This window comes from Capricornis sumatraensis, chromosome 6 (genome assembly GCF_032405125.1).
Source record: "Capricornis sumatraensis isolate serow.1 chromosome 6, serow.2, whole genome shotgun sequence".
In the NCBI taxonomy this organism is placed as follows: Eukaryota; Metazoa; Chordata; class Mammalia; order Artiodactyla; family Bovidae; genus Capricornis; species Capricornis sumatraensis.
Window position 1 is genome coordinate 9,768,422 of NC_091074.1, and position 16,283 is coordinate 9,784,704.

The following is a 16,283-nucleotide window of genomic DNA, read 5'->3' on the forward strand; positions in this document are numbered from 1 at the left end:
GTCAGAGTGCGGGAGGCGGAGGAGCACTAACATTGCAGGAAGAGAGTGCTGGAAGCTGCGGAGGTTTCCTCTGAGTCACAATTAGCCTGACCTCACCAAATCCTGGGTCAGGAAGAGACCCTGGAGAAAGAATAGGCTACCCACTGCAGTGTTCCTGGGCTTCCCTGGTGGCTCAGATGGTAAAGAATTGGCCTGCAACGCAGGAGACCTGGGTTCGGAAGATCCCTGGGGGAGGGCATGGCAACCCACTCCAGTATTCTTGTCTGGAGAATCCCCATGGACAGGGGAGCCTGGCGGGCTACAGTCCATGGGGTCGCAAAGAGTCGGACACAAATGAACAACTGAGCAAAACACCAATTCCTCAGGCTCACTGAGGGCTGGGAACACACCATGCTTCCAACAGCCAAACTGGAAAGGCCTTCAAGTCAACAGAGCATTGGAGGACACCAACACAGTATCACAGCACAAGGGCACTGCCTCAGTGGTGCAGCCAAGTGAGTCCTAGATCAACGGCTGTGCTCCACCTGCCCAGCAAAACTTAGAGGCAAGCCCTGAAAGACTCAAACTATCTTTAACTAACAACATTGCACCCAGAGTAAAGTCTCCACACAGTTAAATACAAAAAATCCAAGATAAAATATGCAGTGCCTGGCATCCAACCACAAATTACCAGGTGGGTAAAGAAGCAGGAAAAGATGACCAAAATGAGGAGAAAAATAGCCAACAGACTCAGAAGTGACAAAGAGGGCAGAATTAGTAGACAACGTGATTAAGAAAGCTATAATAATTATATTCCACATATTCAAGAAAGGAGAGAAAAGTGTAAATATTATAAAGACAGACATGGAAAGTATAAAAATGACCCAAATAAACTTTAAGAGAAAAAGAAGTATCTTAAAAATACATGTCTGGATGGGACTAAAAGGAGCAGATTGCAAAAAAGCAAACAAAAAGCCTAGTGAACTTGAAGATTTAGCAACAGAAGCTACCTAAAATGAAACATTGGAAAAGGACCAAAAAGAGATGGACAGAGCATCAGTGAGCTGACATATAGGTGCTGAACACCCAGAGGAAAAAGAAGAGAACAAAAAAAATTTTTTTGAAGAAATAATGGCTGAATTTTTCCAAATCTAATAAATATTATAAACCTACAAATCCATGAAGCTCAATGAACCCCCAACAAAATAAACATGAAGAAAAGTATACCAAGCTATATCATAATCAATTCACTTCCAGTGATAAAGAGGAAATGTTAAAAGCCATTAGAGGAAAAGACACATCAAACACTGAGGAAAACGTAAGAACGTCGGCAGACTTCTGGTCAGAACAGGACTGCCAGGATGTAAGTGGAGAAACATTTCAAAGAACGGACAGAGAAAGAACTCTCAACATATAATACTATTTTCAGAAAAAAATATTTTTCAAAAAAGAAGGCAAAATGTTTTTTCAGACATATAAATGCTAAGCAAATTCACCAGTAGACCACTACTATAAATTAACATTTAAGTGTGAAGACAAAATAAGTACATTTCCAACAAATCTTGGACAATTTCTCTCTGAAACGTTCCAAGAGTTGTCTCCATCAGGAAGACGATAAACTCAGGGGAGGAGAGTAGATGTAAGGAACAGTTCTGAGGTAAGAAATGTGTACATCTTGCTAAGTCTAATAATTGTTTGAAAATATTTCTAATTAATATCTGTAACTAAAATTCCAGATGCTGTTAACATGGGAGAAATGGGGCAAGGGAAAATAAAGCAAGTTCTCTTCTGTCTACAGAAAGGATACAAATACAGATTAATTCCAGATACTAGAAAAACAAGCTGATGGGTGTTAAAAATATAAAGGGTAATCATTAAAAAATTTACTATTTTTCAATAATATTATTTCAAAGAAAACATATCTTAAATTGGAATAATTATATTACCTCATAATGATGTTACTTATGAACTAATAGTAGATGTAAGTATAAAAAAACATTTAACTATACAATTGACCTATTTCCTACATAAGCGTGCTCCTTCACGGGGTGCTGAGCTGACAGAAACAATCACCATTTGTTCTGCGGACAAAAGGTGAAAAGGCATTGTGTACCTCTGCATGTCAAAACCAACATCTACTAAAATGATCATTTAAAAACTGTTCGTATTTTCTTGAATACATGACTTATTCAGTTACCTGACTGAATAATTAGAGGCTTTAAAATACATTTGGTCCTAATTTGCTTTTGAGTAAATGCACAGTTACATGTATATTTATCCAAATGTTTATTTCTCATTTTTCTTCTACAATTCTTTGCTAAAGTATTTAAAACAAAAAGCATCTAGAGCCAAAAAAAGCAATGCAAGAACTTATTTAACCTAAATATCTGGGTTGCTATATCTACTATGACTCTTTTAAAAGGAAGAATGCAATTATGAACTTTCAATTAACTAAGGCAACAATATTTGGCATAAAAGAAATTGTACAGAGAGGTTTAATACTCTGCAAATGTTCAGATGTAGTGTTTGTAAAGGATGGTGATTCCTGTCATTTATACCTACCTTGTTTCAGTCCTTCACTCTGAATACTATATTCAAAAATCTCAAAAACAAAATCCTACCATATGCCCCTCGGCCCGAGCTTTGTTCTGCTTTGCTTCCCGTCTTCGCTGTAGAAACTCTTCTACTTGTTTTGCTCTTTCCATAGCTGGATGCCCCTTCTGCCTGAGGAATTTGGACAAACAGCAAAACTAAAAATTCTGAACATCAAATATTATAAAAAGTGTAAAATTACATGGAAATATTTTCTTTAGAAATATCTGCAAAATATGAAGGCTGATATGAAGTCAAGTCTTCCTATTTAATGAAATCAATAGATACACACATATCAGAATCAACTACCTAAATCAGTCACTATTATTTTTAAAAGGGGAAAAATCTACCCTACTATACCAAATCTTAAAAAGTCTTCTTTTGTGTTTATTTAATCTATGCTACTTGTAGACACATAAAATTATTTCAGAGCATACTTACAGAAGACTCTCCATAGTTTCCAAGTAGTTAAGCTTATTTCAGAACTCTGTATCAAATATATTGATCAGTAGAAAAGTAAGATTAAAGCTGCAAAGTAGCAATTTCAAAGGTCATCAAAAATAATGAAAAGTTTGTGTGAATTTTAAAAATTAGGGTAAAAAGTGAAATCTGAATTCCTTGTATGTCTTAACTATTAAAAAGTAAAATGGACAGATTAGGGGAAAAATCTAAAAGCACATTTATTTGTTTCAATCTTTTCTGATTATGTTTCTATAACCTTCTCTGACAACTACAAAAGAATGTAAACATGTTGGGCTTGGACAACAATGAAAAAATATCAGTAACATTTCAAGGTACCGAGGATAGTCAAAATCACAGAATCAGAAAGTACCCCAACCCCCAATCAGGGGTTGGGGGTCAGGAGTTAGTGTTAAATGGGGACAGACTTTCAGTTTAGGAAGGTAAAAATTAGGGAGATGGATGATGGTGAGAGTTGTACAACATGAAAGTACTTAGTGACACAGAACTGTGCAGTTACATATGGTTAAAACATATTATGTTGTATGGGGCTTCCCTGATGGCTCAGTGGTAATGAACATGCCTGCAATGCAGGAGACACAGGAGATGCAGGTTTGATCCCTGGGTCATGAAGATCCCTGAGAGAAGGAAATAATAACTCACTTATTCTTGCCTGGAAAATCTCATGGACAGAGGAGTCTGGCAGGTTATAGTCCCTGGGGTCACAAAGAGTCAGAAACAACTGAGCATGCACGCACACATATGGAACTTTGTTCTGTATTTTCCAAGTCTCCTGTAAATCTACTGTACTTTCATAATTTTTTAAAAAACAGTAACATTTTGAACATCTAATAAATATTATGCCTGTTACCGTGTGCTAAGCAAGAAAGATGCAAAATAAATAAAACCAACTCCCCATAAACAGAGAACTCACTGCATAGTATCAACTGCAGTAATTTGTAAGTAAGGAAGAAAGATCAGGAAGTTATTGGCTGTGCATCTTGGATATTGGCTATGAAAGCATACCACCTTCCTATAGTGTAGGACCATGTGTCTAGGACCATAATTATGTTCAGAAAACAATGTTCATGAAACAATGCCTTCTCTCTTTTAATAAACATTTCTGATTTTCATACCCCAGTCATTTCTTTTATATGTTAACAATTACAATTGACCATTGACCACCACAAGTTTGAACCATGCTGGTCCATTTATTATGGGTATTTTGCAATAGTAAATACTACAGGACTACATGTGGCATCCTGTGGTTGGATGGCGATCACCGACTCAATGCACATGAGTTTGAGCAAACTCTGGGAGATGGTGAAGGACTGGGAAGCCTGGCGTGATGCAGTCCATGGGGTTGCAAAGAGTCTAACATGACTGAGCAACTAAATAACATGTTCATAGTTGGTTGAATCCAGATGCAGGGGAACCTCAGAATGGAGGGATGACTGTAAGTATAAGCAGATTAACTCCTATATTGCTCAAGGGTCAACTGTACTGAGATATATAAAAATTTGAAATGTGAAATTAAGCTGTAAAAATTTTAAATGACTCATCATAAAGCTATGGACGATAATGGCCTAAGATTCACTTAACTTATGCAGTGCTTAAAACAGATTCTTGTGAACTTTCACCACCGGAATCTTCTAGGATTAGATCATCTCTATACCTGGTTAAGAGCCTTTCCTGGTTACTAATATTGTATTCTGTAACTTGAGCAAATTCTCTGATGAACTCTAGGAGTTTTTTGGTAGTGTCTTTAGGACTTTCTGAGGACTTCCCTGGTGGCTCAGATGGTAAAGTGTCTTGCTTACAATGAGGGAGACCTGGGTTCAATCCCTGGGTCAGGAAGATCCTCTGGAGAAGGAAATGGCAACCCACTCCAGTACTCCTGCCTGGAAAATCCCATGGACGGAGAAGTGTGGTGGACTACAGTCCATGAGGTCGCAAAGAGTCGGACATGACTGAGCGACTTCACTTCACTTCACTTAGGACTTTCTATGTATAGTACCACATCATCCATAAACATTGACAGCTTTAGTTCTCTTCCAATTTGGATTCCTTTTATTTCTTTTTCTTCTCTGATTGCTGTGGCTAGGAAAATGTCCTTCATATATATAGGCAAGGCTGCATTCTGGTCTGTTACAGCCCCATTTATATAAGACTGGGCCTAAAGAGGGCAGATAAACTTTCAAAGAGTATGATACACCGGAGAAGGCAATGGCACTCCACTCCAGTACTCTTGCCTGGAAAATCCCATGGACGGAGGAGCCTGGTAGGCTGCAGTCCATGGGGTCACTAGGAGTTGGACATGACTGAGTGACTTTGCTTTCACTCTTCACTTTCATGCACTGGAGAAGGAAATGGCAACCCACTCCAGTATTCTTGCCTGGAGAATCCCAGGGACGGGGGAGCCTCGTGGGCTGCCGTCTCTGGGGTCGCAGAGTTGGACACGACTGAAGCGACTTAGCAGCAGCAGCAGGGCCTAAAGAGGGCAGATAAACTTTCAAAGAGTATGATACACAGACATGTCACCTGAAACTGTGTCTACTGATAAGGCTCTTGTGAGGAGTCCTGGATGCTTATACCACTGTATACAATTAGACAGAATCTCTGCTTTGTATCCTGATTGAACTGACTTCACCTTTTAACCTTTACATAAGTAAAACATCGATAACATTTTTATGTTTGATTTCCCATCCTAAGATAGTATGTCCAGTGTCTGTCAGTGTGGGCCTTCAACTGACATACGATAATTTATATTCACTGACTGATCTGATGCACTGAATCAAATAATTCAAATACTTTAGCAGAAACAAATTATTTTAATAAGAACATGGCCACACACATAACAGCTTTGATTAAAAGAGTTCATACCATTTATGTATATATAGATCTATTTTATTTACTTATGTAATCTATTTAAGTGCTGCTTTATTGAATGCCTTTTCCTAAACTAGTTTAAATGATCAGGTACACATAATCCATTGCTTTCAATCACAAACTTAAAACCTGTAGTGATTTTTGCTTACTATTATTTCTTTTTTCTTCTCATTTATTTATCATTGAGTATCAACTATTACCAATAGTGTATCTGTCTCTGAAGATATAAAATGTATAGAACAGAATTTCAGGAATGCAGGGTATGTCCAACATATAAAAATCTATCAAAGCAATTTTGTTGTTCTCAGTCACTCAGCTGTGTCTAGCTCTTTGCAATCCCACAGACTACAGCAGGCCAGGCTTCCCTGTCCTTCACCAACTCCCAGAGCTTGCTCAAACTCATGTCTATTGAGTTGGTGATGCCATCCAACCATCTCATCCTCTGTCGTCCCCTTCTCCTGCCTTCAATCTTTCCCAGCATCAAGGTCTTTTCTAATGAGTCGGCTCTTTGCATCAGGTGGCCAAAGTACTGGAGCTTCAACTTCAGCATCAGCTCTTCCAATGAATATTCAGAACTGATTTCCTTTAGGATTGACTGGTTTGATCTCCATGCAGTTCAAAGGACTGTCAAGAGTCTTCTCCAACACCACAGTTCAAAAGCATCAATTCTTCAGTGCTCGGCCTTCTTAACACTCCAAATCTTATATCCATATATGACCACTGTAAAAACCATAGATTTGACTAGATGGACCTTTGTCAGAAAAGTAATGTCTCTGATTTTTAATATGCTGTCTAGGTTAGTCATAGCTTTTCTTCTAAGGAGCATAAATCTTTTAATTTCATGGCTGCAGTCACCTTCTGCACTGATTTTGGAGCCCAAGAAAATAAAGTCTGTCACTGTTTCCATTGTTCCCCCATCTATTTGCAATGAAGTGATGGGACCAGATGCCATGATCTTAGTTTTCTGAATGCTGAGTTTTTAGCCAGCGTTTTCATTCTCCTCTTTCACCTTCATCAAGAGGCTCTTTAATTCCTCTTCACTTTCTGCCATAAGGGTAGTGTCATCTGCATATTTGAGGTTATTGATATTCCTCTCAGCTATCTTGATCCTAGCCTGTGCTTCAACCAGCCCAGCATTTCGCATGATGTACTCTGCATATATGTTAAATAAGCAGGGTGATAATACACAGCCTTGATGTACTCCTTCCCCAATTTTGAACCTGTCCATTGTTCCACGTCTGGTTCTAACTGCTGCTTCTTGACCTGCACACAGGTTCTCAGGAGGCAGGTAAGGTGGTCTGGTATTCCCATCTCTTTCAGAATTTTCCATAGTTTGTTGTGATCCACACAGTCAAAGCTTTGGCATAATCAATGAAGCAGATGTTTTTCTGGAATTCTCTTGCTTTTATTATGATCCAATGGATGCTGGCAATTTGATCTCTGGTTCCTCTACCTTTTCTAAATCCAGCTTGAACATCTGGAAGTTCTTGATTCATGTACTGTTGGAGTCTTGCTTGGAGAATTTTCAGCATTACCTTGCTAGCGTGTAAAATGAGTGCAATTCTGTAGTAGTTTGAATATTCTTTGGCATTGTCTTTCTTTGGGATTGGAATGAAAACTGACCTTTTCCAGTCCTGTGGCCACTGCTGAGTTTTCCAGATTTGCTGGCATATTGAGTGCAGCACTTTCACAGCATCATCTTTCAGGATTTGAAATAGCTCAACTGGAATTCCATCACCTCCACTAGCGTTGTTTGTAGTGATGTTTCCTAAGGCCCACTTGACTTCGCCTTCCAGGATGTCTGGCTCTAGGTGATTGATCACACCATCGTGGTAACCTGGGTCATGAAGATCTTTTTTATATAGTTCTTCTGTGTATTCTTGCCACCTCTTCTTATTATCTTCTGCTTCTGTTAGGTACATACCATTTCTGTACTTTACTGTGTCCATCTTTGCATGAAACGTCCCCTTGGTATCTCTAATTTTCTTGTAGAGATCTCCAGTCTTTCCCATTCTATTGTTTTCCTCTATTTGTTTGCATTGATCACTGAGGAAGGCTTTCTTATTTCTCCTTCCTATTCTTTGGAACTCTACATCCAGATGGATATATCTTTCCTTTTCTCCTTTACCTTTCACTTCTTTTTTCTCAGTACTTGCAAGGCCTCCTCAGACAACCATTTTGCCTTTTTGTATTTCTTTCTCATGGAGATGGTTTTGATCACCACCTCGTGTATAGTGTTACGAACCGCCATTCATAGTTCTTCAGGCACTCTATCAGATTTAATCCCTTGACTCTATTTGCAACCTCCACTGTATGACTTTAACGGATCAGATTTTGGTCACACCTGAATGGCCTAGTGGTTTTCTCTATGTTCTTCAATTTAAGTCTGAATTTTGCAAAAAGGAGTTCATCCTCTGAGCCACAGTCAGCTCCTGGCTTTGTTTTTGCTGACTATATAGTAATATACCTTATTAACAGAGGACAAAACTAGCTTATAATTGATTATATGATTCCTTATAATATTTAGAAATCTTCATTTTTCACATGCATTTCCATTTACTACTTAATATATACCAAAAAGAAGAATTCATACTCATATTCTTATCCCCCACTGATGTAGTAGAACAGTACTGAACTGTGAACACAAATTATATATGTGTACAAGGTTCTGAGGGATACAGAAAAAAATCAACGAGCTTCTTTACAGTCATTCTCTTCATTAAACATTAAGAATTTACACGTGCATATTCTATTTTAGACAAATTAAACAGACAATACCTATTGAGTTCCAAAATTATAACATTTAAAATTAGCAGAACACTAATCTAGATTAAGAGTAAAGGAATGATTAACATAACTATTGTATAAGCCACAAATACATAGTAAAAAATTAGGAATTTGGAAAGTAAAATACAGACATTAAAACAGGCTAAAAAGAAACAAACACCTTTTTATCCTGACAAGAAAAAAAGGAGTAACTTATTTTCCATCTTATCACAAATGCATGCATAAGTGGATCTGGGTAAGGTACCTCATATCCACGACTCAAAACCTTTACTAATAAAGGAAATTTAAAAATTTTGAAGGATGATTAAAAATTATTTCAAGAGGTGAAAGCACGAAAATAGGCAGCAATCTAGGTAACAGAGATAATCTTGAGTAACGAAAAATGAATCAATATGGTATAGAAGAGTTGGGGTGGTACACAGTTAATGAAATGAAAAAAGGATGCTGAGCATGTACTCATTAAGCTTCCTCCTCTGTTTAAGTGCCACAGTGTCTATCAGAGGAAGCAGAATTGTTGTAAGCTTTACCAAAGGGCTTGGGAAAGTAAAAGCTCAGTAAAGTACATATGTTAGGCACTAAAAATAAAAAAAAACAGGCACTCAAAGGTTTCAGAAGATGGTCTCACATGATCAAGGTTCTAATTGTAAAACCTAATTGAACCTAAGTTCACCAGTTGTAACAAAATACCACTCTGGTGGGAAGAGCTGATAAGGGTAAAGGGACAGCACGTGGGAAAACTCTGCACCACCTCAGTTTTGCTGTGACACTAAAATTGCTGTAAAAATTAAAGTCTAAAGCTAATTCAGGGTTTTCCATGTAGAGGATCATGTCATCTGCAAACAGTGAGAGTTTTACTTCTTCTTTTCCAATTTGGATTCCTTTTATTTCTTTTTCTGCTCTGATTGCTGTGGCCAAAACTTCCAGAACTATGTTGAATAGTAGCGGTGAAAGTGGACACCCTTGTCTTGTTCCTGACTTTAGGGGAAATGCTTTCAATTTTTCACCATTGAGGATAATGTTTGCTGTGGGTTTGTCATATATAGCTTTTATTATGTTGAGGTATGTTCCTTCTATTCCTGCTTTCTGGAGAGTTTTTATCATAAATGGATGTTGAATTTTGTCAAAGGCCTTCTCTGCATCTATTGAGATAATCATATGGTTTTTACTTTTCAATTTGTTAATGTGGTGAATTACATTGATTGATTTGCGGATATTGAAGATTCCTTGCATCCCTGGGATAAAGCCCACTTGGTCATGGTGTATGATCTTTTTAATGTGTTGTTGGATTCTGATTGCTAGAATTTTGTTGAGGATTTTTGCATCTATGTTCATCAGTGATATTGGCCTGTAGTTTTCTTTTTTTGTGACATCTCTGTCAGGTTTTGGTATTAGGGTGATGGTGGCCTCATAGAATGAGTTTGGAAGTTTACCTTCCTCTGCAATTTTCTGGAAGAGTTTGAGTAGGATAGGTGTTAGCTCTTCTCGAAATTTTTGGTAGAATTCAGCTGTGAAGCCGTCTGGACCTGGGCTTTTGTTTGCTGGAAGATTTCTGATTACAGTTTCAATTTCCGTGCTGGTGATAGGTCTGTTAAGATTTTCTATTTCTTCCTGGTTCAGTTTTGGAAAATTGTACTTTTCTAAGAATTTGTCCATTTCTTCCACATTGTCCATTTTATTGGCATACAACTGCTGATAGTAGTCTCTTATGATCCTTTGTATTTCTGTGTTGTCTGTTGTGATCTCTCCATTTTCATTTCTAATTTTATTGATTTGATTTTTCTCTCTTTGCTTCTTGATGAGTCTGGCTAGTGGTTTGTCAATTTTATTTATCCTTTCAAAGAACCAGCTTTTGGCCTTGTTGATTTTTGCTATGGTCTCTTTTGTTTCTTTAGCATTTATTTCTGCCCTAATTTTTAAGATTTCTTTCCTTCTGCTAACTCTGGGGTTCTCCAATTCTTCCTTTTCTAGTTGCTTTAGTTGTAGAGTTAGGTTATTTATTTGACTTTTTTCTTGTTTCTTGAGGTATGCCTGTATTGCTATGAACTTTCCTCTTAGCACTGCTTTTATAGTGTCCCACAGGTTTTGGGTTGTTGTGTTTTCATTTTCATTAGTTTCTATGCATATTTTGATTTCTTTTTTGATTTCTTCTGTGATTTGTTGGTTATTCAGAAGTGTGTTGTTCAACCTCCATATATTGGAATTTTTAGTAGTTTTTCTCCTGTAATTGAGATCTAATCTTAATGCATTATGGTCAGAAAAGATGCTTGGAATGATTTTGATTTTTTTGAATTTATCAAGTTTAGATTTATGGCCCAGGATGTGATCTATCCTGGAGAAGGTTCCATGAGCACTTGAAAAAAAGGTGAAATTCATTGTTTTGGGGTGAAATGTCCTATAGATATCAATTAGGTCTAATTAATCTAATGTATCATTTAAAGTTTGCGTTTCTTTGTTAATTTTCTGTTTAGTTGATCTGTCCATAGGTGTGAGTGGGGTATTAAAGTCTCCCACTATTATTGTGTTATTGTTGATTTCCCCTTTCATACTTGTTAGCATTTGTCTTACATATTGCGGTGCTCCTATATTGGGTGCATATATATTTATAATTGTTATATCTTCTTCTTGGATTGATCCTTTGATCATTATGTAGTGGCCTTCTTTGTCTCTTTTCACAGCCTTTGTTTTAAAGTCTATTTTATCAGATATGAGTATTGCCACTCCTGCTTTCTTTTGGTCTCTATTTGCGTGGTATATCTTTTTCCAGCCCTTCACTTTCAGTCTGTATGTGTCCCTTGTTTTGAGGTGGGTCTCTTGTAAGCAGCATATAGAGGGGTCTTGTTTAAAAAAAAATAAATAAATAAAGCTAATTCAGGAGGTATGTTATTAAGACAAGGATATAAGTAAAGTTGGACTAGCCAAAGTTACTGATAAGAAGGGAAGAAGAAAAATAACACGATAAAGAAGGAAGAAGCAAGTACAGGCTATCAAAAATATGAGAAAGATAATATGAATGAATCTTAGAGGACTACAGATTTCAATTTGCTGATTCAGTTTGGTCAGGGAAAAGAACTGACCAGGTAGGCCAATGACATACAAATTATAAAAATGGAAGTGAGGACAGTGTGGAGAAAATGCTCTGTAATGTCAAAGACACAACAAAGTTCAAGCCAAAAGAATCACAATATTCGAACTGGAGGAGACATATAACATATTTACTATTTCGCTTCACTTCATGTCTTCTGGAAATATGATAATTTTATCCTGTGAGTATTTTTTCTATGTCCTCCTTAAAAATGAAAACTTTCAAGAGGACATGCTTCTAAAACGTTTTAAGTTTGGACAACATCAAAATATTAACCAGCATCCTCTGAATATAATTCCTTAACCAATGGCTAATGTACCTAACAACCTTTATTTATATTTCTTCACCTTACACTGTCTACATTGAGACACCCTGGCAACTGTATCCTTGTTGTTGTGCAGTCGTTTAGTCGTGTCCAACTCTTTGCAACCCCACGGACCACAGCACACCAGGCTTCCCTGTGCTTCACCATCTCCCAGTGCCTCCTCAAATTCATGTCCATTGAGTCAGTGATGCCATCCAACCATCTTATCCTCTATTGTTCCCTTCTCCTCCTGCCTTCAATCTTTCCCATCATCAGGGTCTTTTCCATTGAGTTGGCTCTTCGCATCAGGTGGCCAAAGTACTGGAGCTTTAGCATCAGTCCTTCCAAAGGATATTCAGAATTGATTTCCTTTAGGATTGACTGGTTTGATCTCCTTGCAGTCCAAGGGAGTCTCAAGAGTCTTCTCTAACACCACAATTCAAAAGCATCAATTCTTCATCACTCAGCCTCCCTTATGGTTCAACTCTCATATCCATACACGACTACTGGAAAAACCATAGCTTTGACTAGATGGACCTTTGTCAACAAAGTAATGTCTCTGCTTTTTAATATGCTGTCTAGGTTAGTCAAAGCTTTTCTTTCAAGGGACAAGCATCTTTTAATTTCATGGCTGCATGAAATTAAAAGATGTATCCTACTGAAGTTTGTATACTCTACTAGGTATCTAAGTAAAATTTTCACAATGCATCTAGGCCAACAGAAATACCTAGCAGTTCCAGTCAATGACTAGTTAGGTCAAAGCTGCTAACACTATGGTCTACACTTTGACAGATACAGCTGTGTGTTCCTGAAAACCGAGAAATATCCAAGGCACTGTGATGCTACAGGTTGCCCAGTACAGTTTGAGAACTACAGTTCCAGTCTGTAACTCTAAGAAGAAATAAAGGCTGTATCTGACAGAAGCTATTCTCTGTGAATTTATACTGCACTGCGGTAATGACTGTTTCCTTTTAGGATGTTTGCAGGCTCTATTTGTAGTCTTGCCTATAATCAATATGGAGAAAGCTAGTCTAATTTATAGAATCTGCCTCTTGAAAATTATATGATACTTGATGATCTCCAGTTTTTTACCAATTCTTTCATATTCTCAGAAAAAAATAAAATGAAATTCAATGAGTATACACAAAAGTTCATTCAGTATTTGAGATCATGGATAATCATTAAGGTATCCACTATTTAGAAATTTTATAACCAACGAAATCAATAACTGTTTCACCTGTTCACTAGTAGTATCTCAAGAAGCTGAGAAGTCCCTTGAACACAACAGTGTTCAAGGAGCTGAACTCTATATGGAGACACACTTAGTGTAAATTCTACCTCCACTGCTTACTAGTGGCCTGACCATGCACAAGTTTTAAATCTCTGCAGGTCCTAGTTTCTTCATTTTGATTAAAAGAGTAATACCTAATTAAAAGGGATGGTGTGATGAATAAATATAACTTGATATATAGTAGGTGTTCAATAAATAATATCTATCATCTATAAAAACAGGTTCAAAGCAATATAAGAAAATGTACACCATGTGTCTGAGTAATGCTAAGCTCACCAAAGCTAGCAGAAAGGAAATGATAGAGGATCTCCACAGCCACAAATGGTTTAAAAGCTGAAAATTAAAATAATGAACTCAAACAAAGACTGAATGGAAGCTGTGTTCCAGAGGCAGAAGTAACTGAGATACACAGCCATTGAAGACAATTTGAAACTCAAGTGTAAATATATGTAAATATTTCAAGGCGATATGGGAGCCTGATGCAAATGCAACAATCCAGTCCCTTACTTGCCACTCCAACTGTGAAGAATCAGCAAATGTACTGGAAGATGGAACAGTGTGAAGAAGCATAACACAACTTTCCCTATTTTCTTTTACACTATACACATGTATTTTAGGAGATTTGATTAAAATTAAAACAAAGCCATACAAATTATATACTAGAAAGACCAATAATACCCCAGGATAAAAACCTCACATAAAATCTTCATTACTATTTCATAAAAAATATGCACATGTGTAAGTCTATAGCACTCTTTTCTCAAAAAATGTGAAGTATTTACAACTAGCTTAATACTTCAGCCTATGGTACATAATTCATAATATTGATTTATATGGGCCTCAGTTACTCAATTACCTTTTAATAATCTTTTATAGCTGGGAGAACCATAAAGATTTTTATCACAAAAAATTATCTTTAAAAATGACAAATTAAATTTTCATAAAATGATATGTTCTTCCTTTACCAGAATATTTTTATAGAAGAAAATCTAAAAAATTGAAATATGCCTACTTTTTAAAAGAGGAACTATACAAATTAAAACTTGAGTGCCACCAGAGTAAATTAATTTTATGGAGAAAAAGGAAAAACCTAGCAAACAGGATCACAGTGAGTCATCAATCAGAGATGAACATGAAGGGAAGATGACCATGAGAAAAGTGGGGTTCTAAGTGACGTGGAAAAGGAAGGCTCAAAACATGCTTTGGAGTTCTGCATAGAGTGCAATTCCATTTTAAATATATTCTGATTTATTTAAAGCACATAGATAAAGTTATTACAACCATACGCTGGTTCAAAGTTATCACATGTTCCTTTAAATAGTATGTTCAGCCTATAACATAAATAAGCTTTAACATATATAAGCCATAAATTGGGCTTAAGTTAAGAGCTACATGTTTGTCACATGTAATCAAGGGCCAAATTTGCACAGAAGAAAATGACTGTATTCAGACGTCAAAAGACAGCCAGGAAGTGGTGTTATTAGGCTGTACACAACAAAAGACAAAATTATACCAAAGGGTGAATTTATGGATCATCACACTCCAACATGTTGATACTGACTTGTCTAGATACCACCTTTAAACCTTTTCAAATTTTCCAAAAGCATCAGCATCAGGGGGTTGTTGGTGATCTGTAGCCCTTTGGGAAATCCTAGATGTACTTCAGGTGGGATTCCTCTGTCAATAAATATACACCATGACTTTCACTACTCCCTCTAAAGCAAAGCACAGTGACTTTTGCAGAACAGCCATACCTTTCTGGAAGCCTCTGGCCATGCATTTCTCCTTTCCATTTAGCTTCATTATCTTCTGCTCTTTGTCGCTGCATTTGATCAAAAATAGCGTGATAATGTTCATACTGTCCTCGAGAGGAAAAAGATGATGGAGCCACGGCCCCTCCACTGCCCAAAAAGGGAGCCTAGGAATCAAACAAAAAGCTCTCACATGCTTATCTCACAAGACCTCAAAGGTCTCTACTACCTTCAAAAGAAAAAAGTGAACCTCAACACTTGCTTCTTACAAAGCAATTATCTAATTTAACATACTAATAAACACAGAGCCTAGAGCAAAATGTTTTCCTATTATATTATAACCATTAACAATCAAAAGTAGTATACCTTGTCACTAACAACAGAGCATAATTCAATGTAACAAAAACATAAAATATCACTAAATTTATGTAATGGTGGGAAAAAAAACTGGTCTTAACAAGTTTTGCAACAAGTTTCTTATATATTTTATGTGATCCCATCTTATTAAGTTTAAATATGTATAGTTTATACGTAAAACAGAGCCTGCTTTTATAACACTCAAAATTATACCTAACAAAACATACAGCAATTAACATACCCCAAATCCAATTCAACAAGCAATGAAGATATAAACACCACTGGAATACGCTCTAAATGTAATTAAAAGAAGCAAAACAATATATCCATCCTTAAGCAGTTTACAAACAAACTGGGAAAGAAAGTATAAAGCTAGAAAAACGTTTCATTTCCAAATGAATGGCAACAGACACTCGGCACAGTAGTAAGTACTGAGCAAATTTACAAAACAGAAAAAAAAGAGAAGTAAAAATACCCATAAAAAAGTCACTGGAGGAAAACACTCAACCCAGCCTTTAACACAAAGTAACACAGATTAAATATTAAATATGATCCATGGTATTAAAGTAAAAAAAAAAGCAACAGAAGGTATACATTTAGATGTTGGCAGTAGGGAGATAAAGGACGTATGAAGACGAAGGTAACTATGAGGAAGGCAAACAGAGAGTATTACACTTGGTCAGAAAAGGTCATTACAGGTAACTGACCAACCAGGGTATGTGAGTTCACATAATCAGTAACAGAAAGCACACATACACTTTCTAGCAGGAAAAGTGCACTAAGACCGTTTTT

The 16,283-nt window shown here is 36.7% G+C and overlaps 1 protein-coding gene across 1 annotated transcript in view; it reads right to left on the bottom strand.

Annotated features, from left to right (window-relative positions):
* Window positions 1–16,283, bottom strand: part of NEK1 (NIMA related kinase 1) — a 121,764-nt gene that overhangs the window by 62,492 nt on the left and 42,989 nt on the right. Inside the window, exons 15-16 of the mRNA XM_068974734.1 lie at window positions 15,138–15,301; window positions 2,601–2,703 (exon numbers count right to left, since the gene is read on the bottom strand). Of these exons, the coding sequence (XP_068830835.1) occupies window positions 2,601–2,703; window positions 15,138–15,301 (267 nt within the window). The remainder of the gene's footprint in view (window positions 1–2,600; window positions 2,704–15,137; window positions 15,302–16,283) is intronic.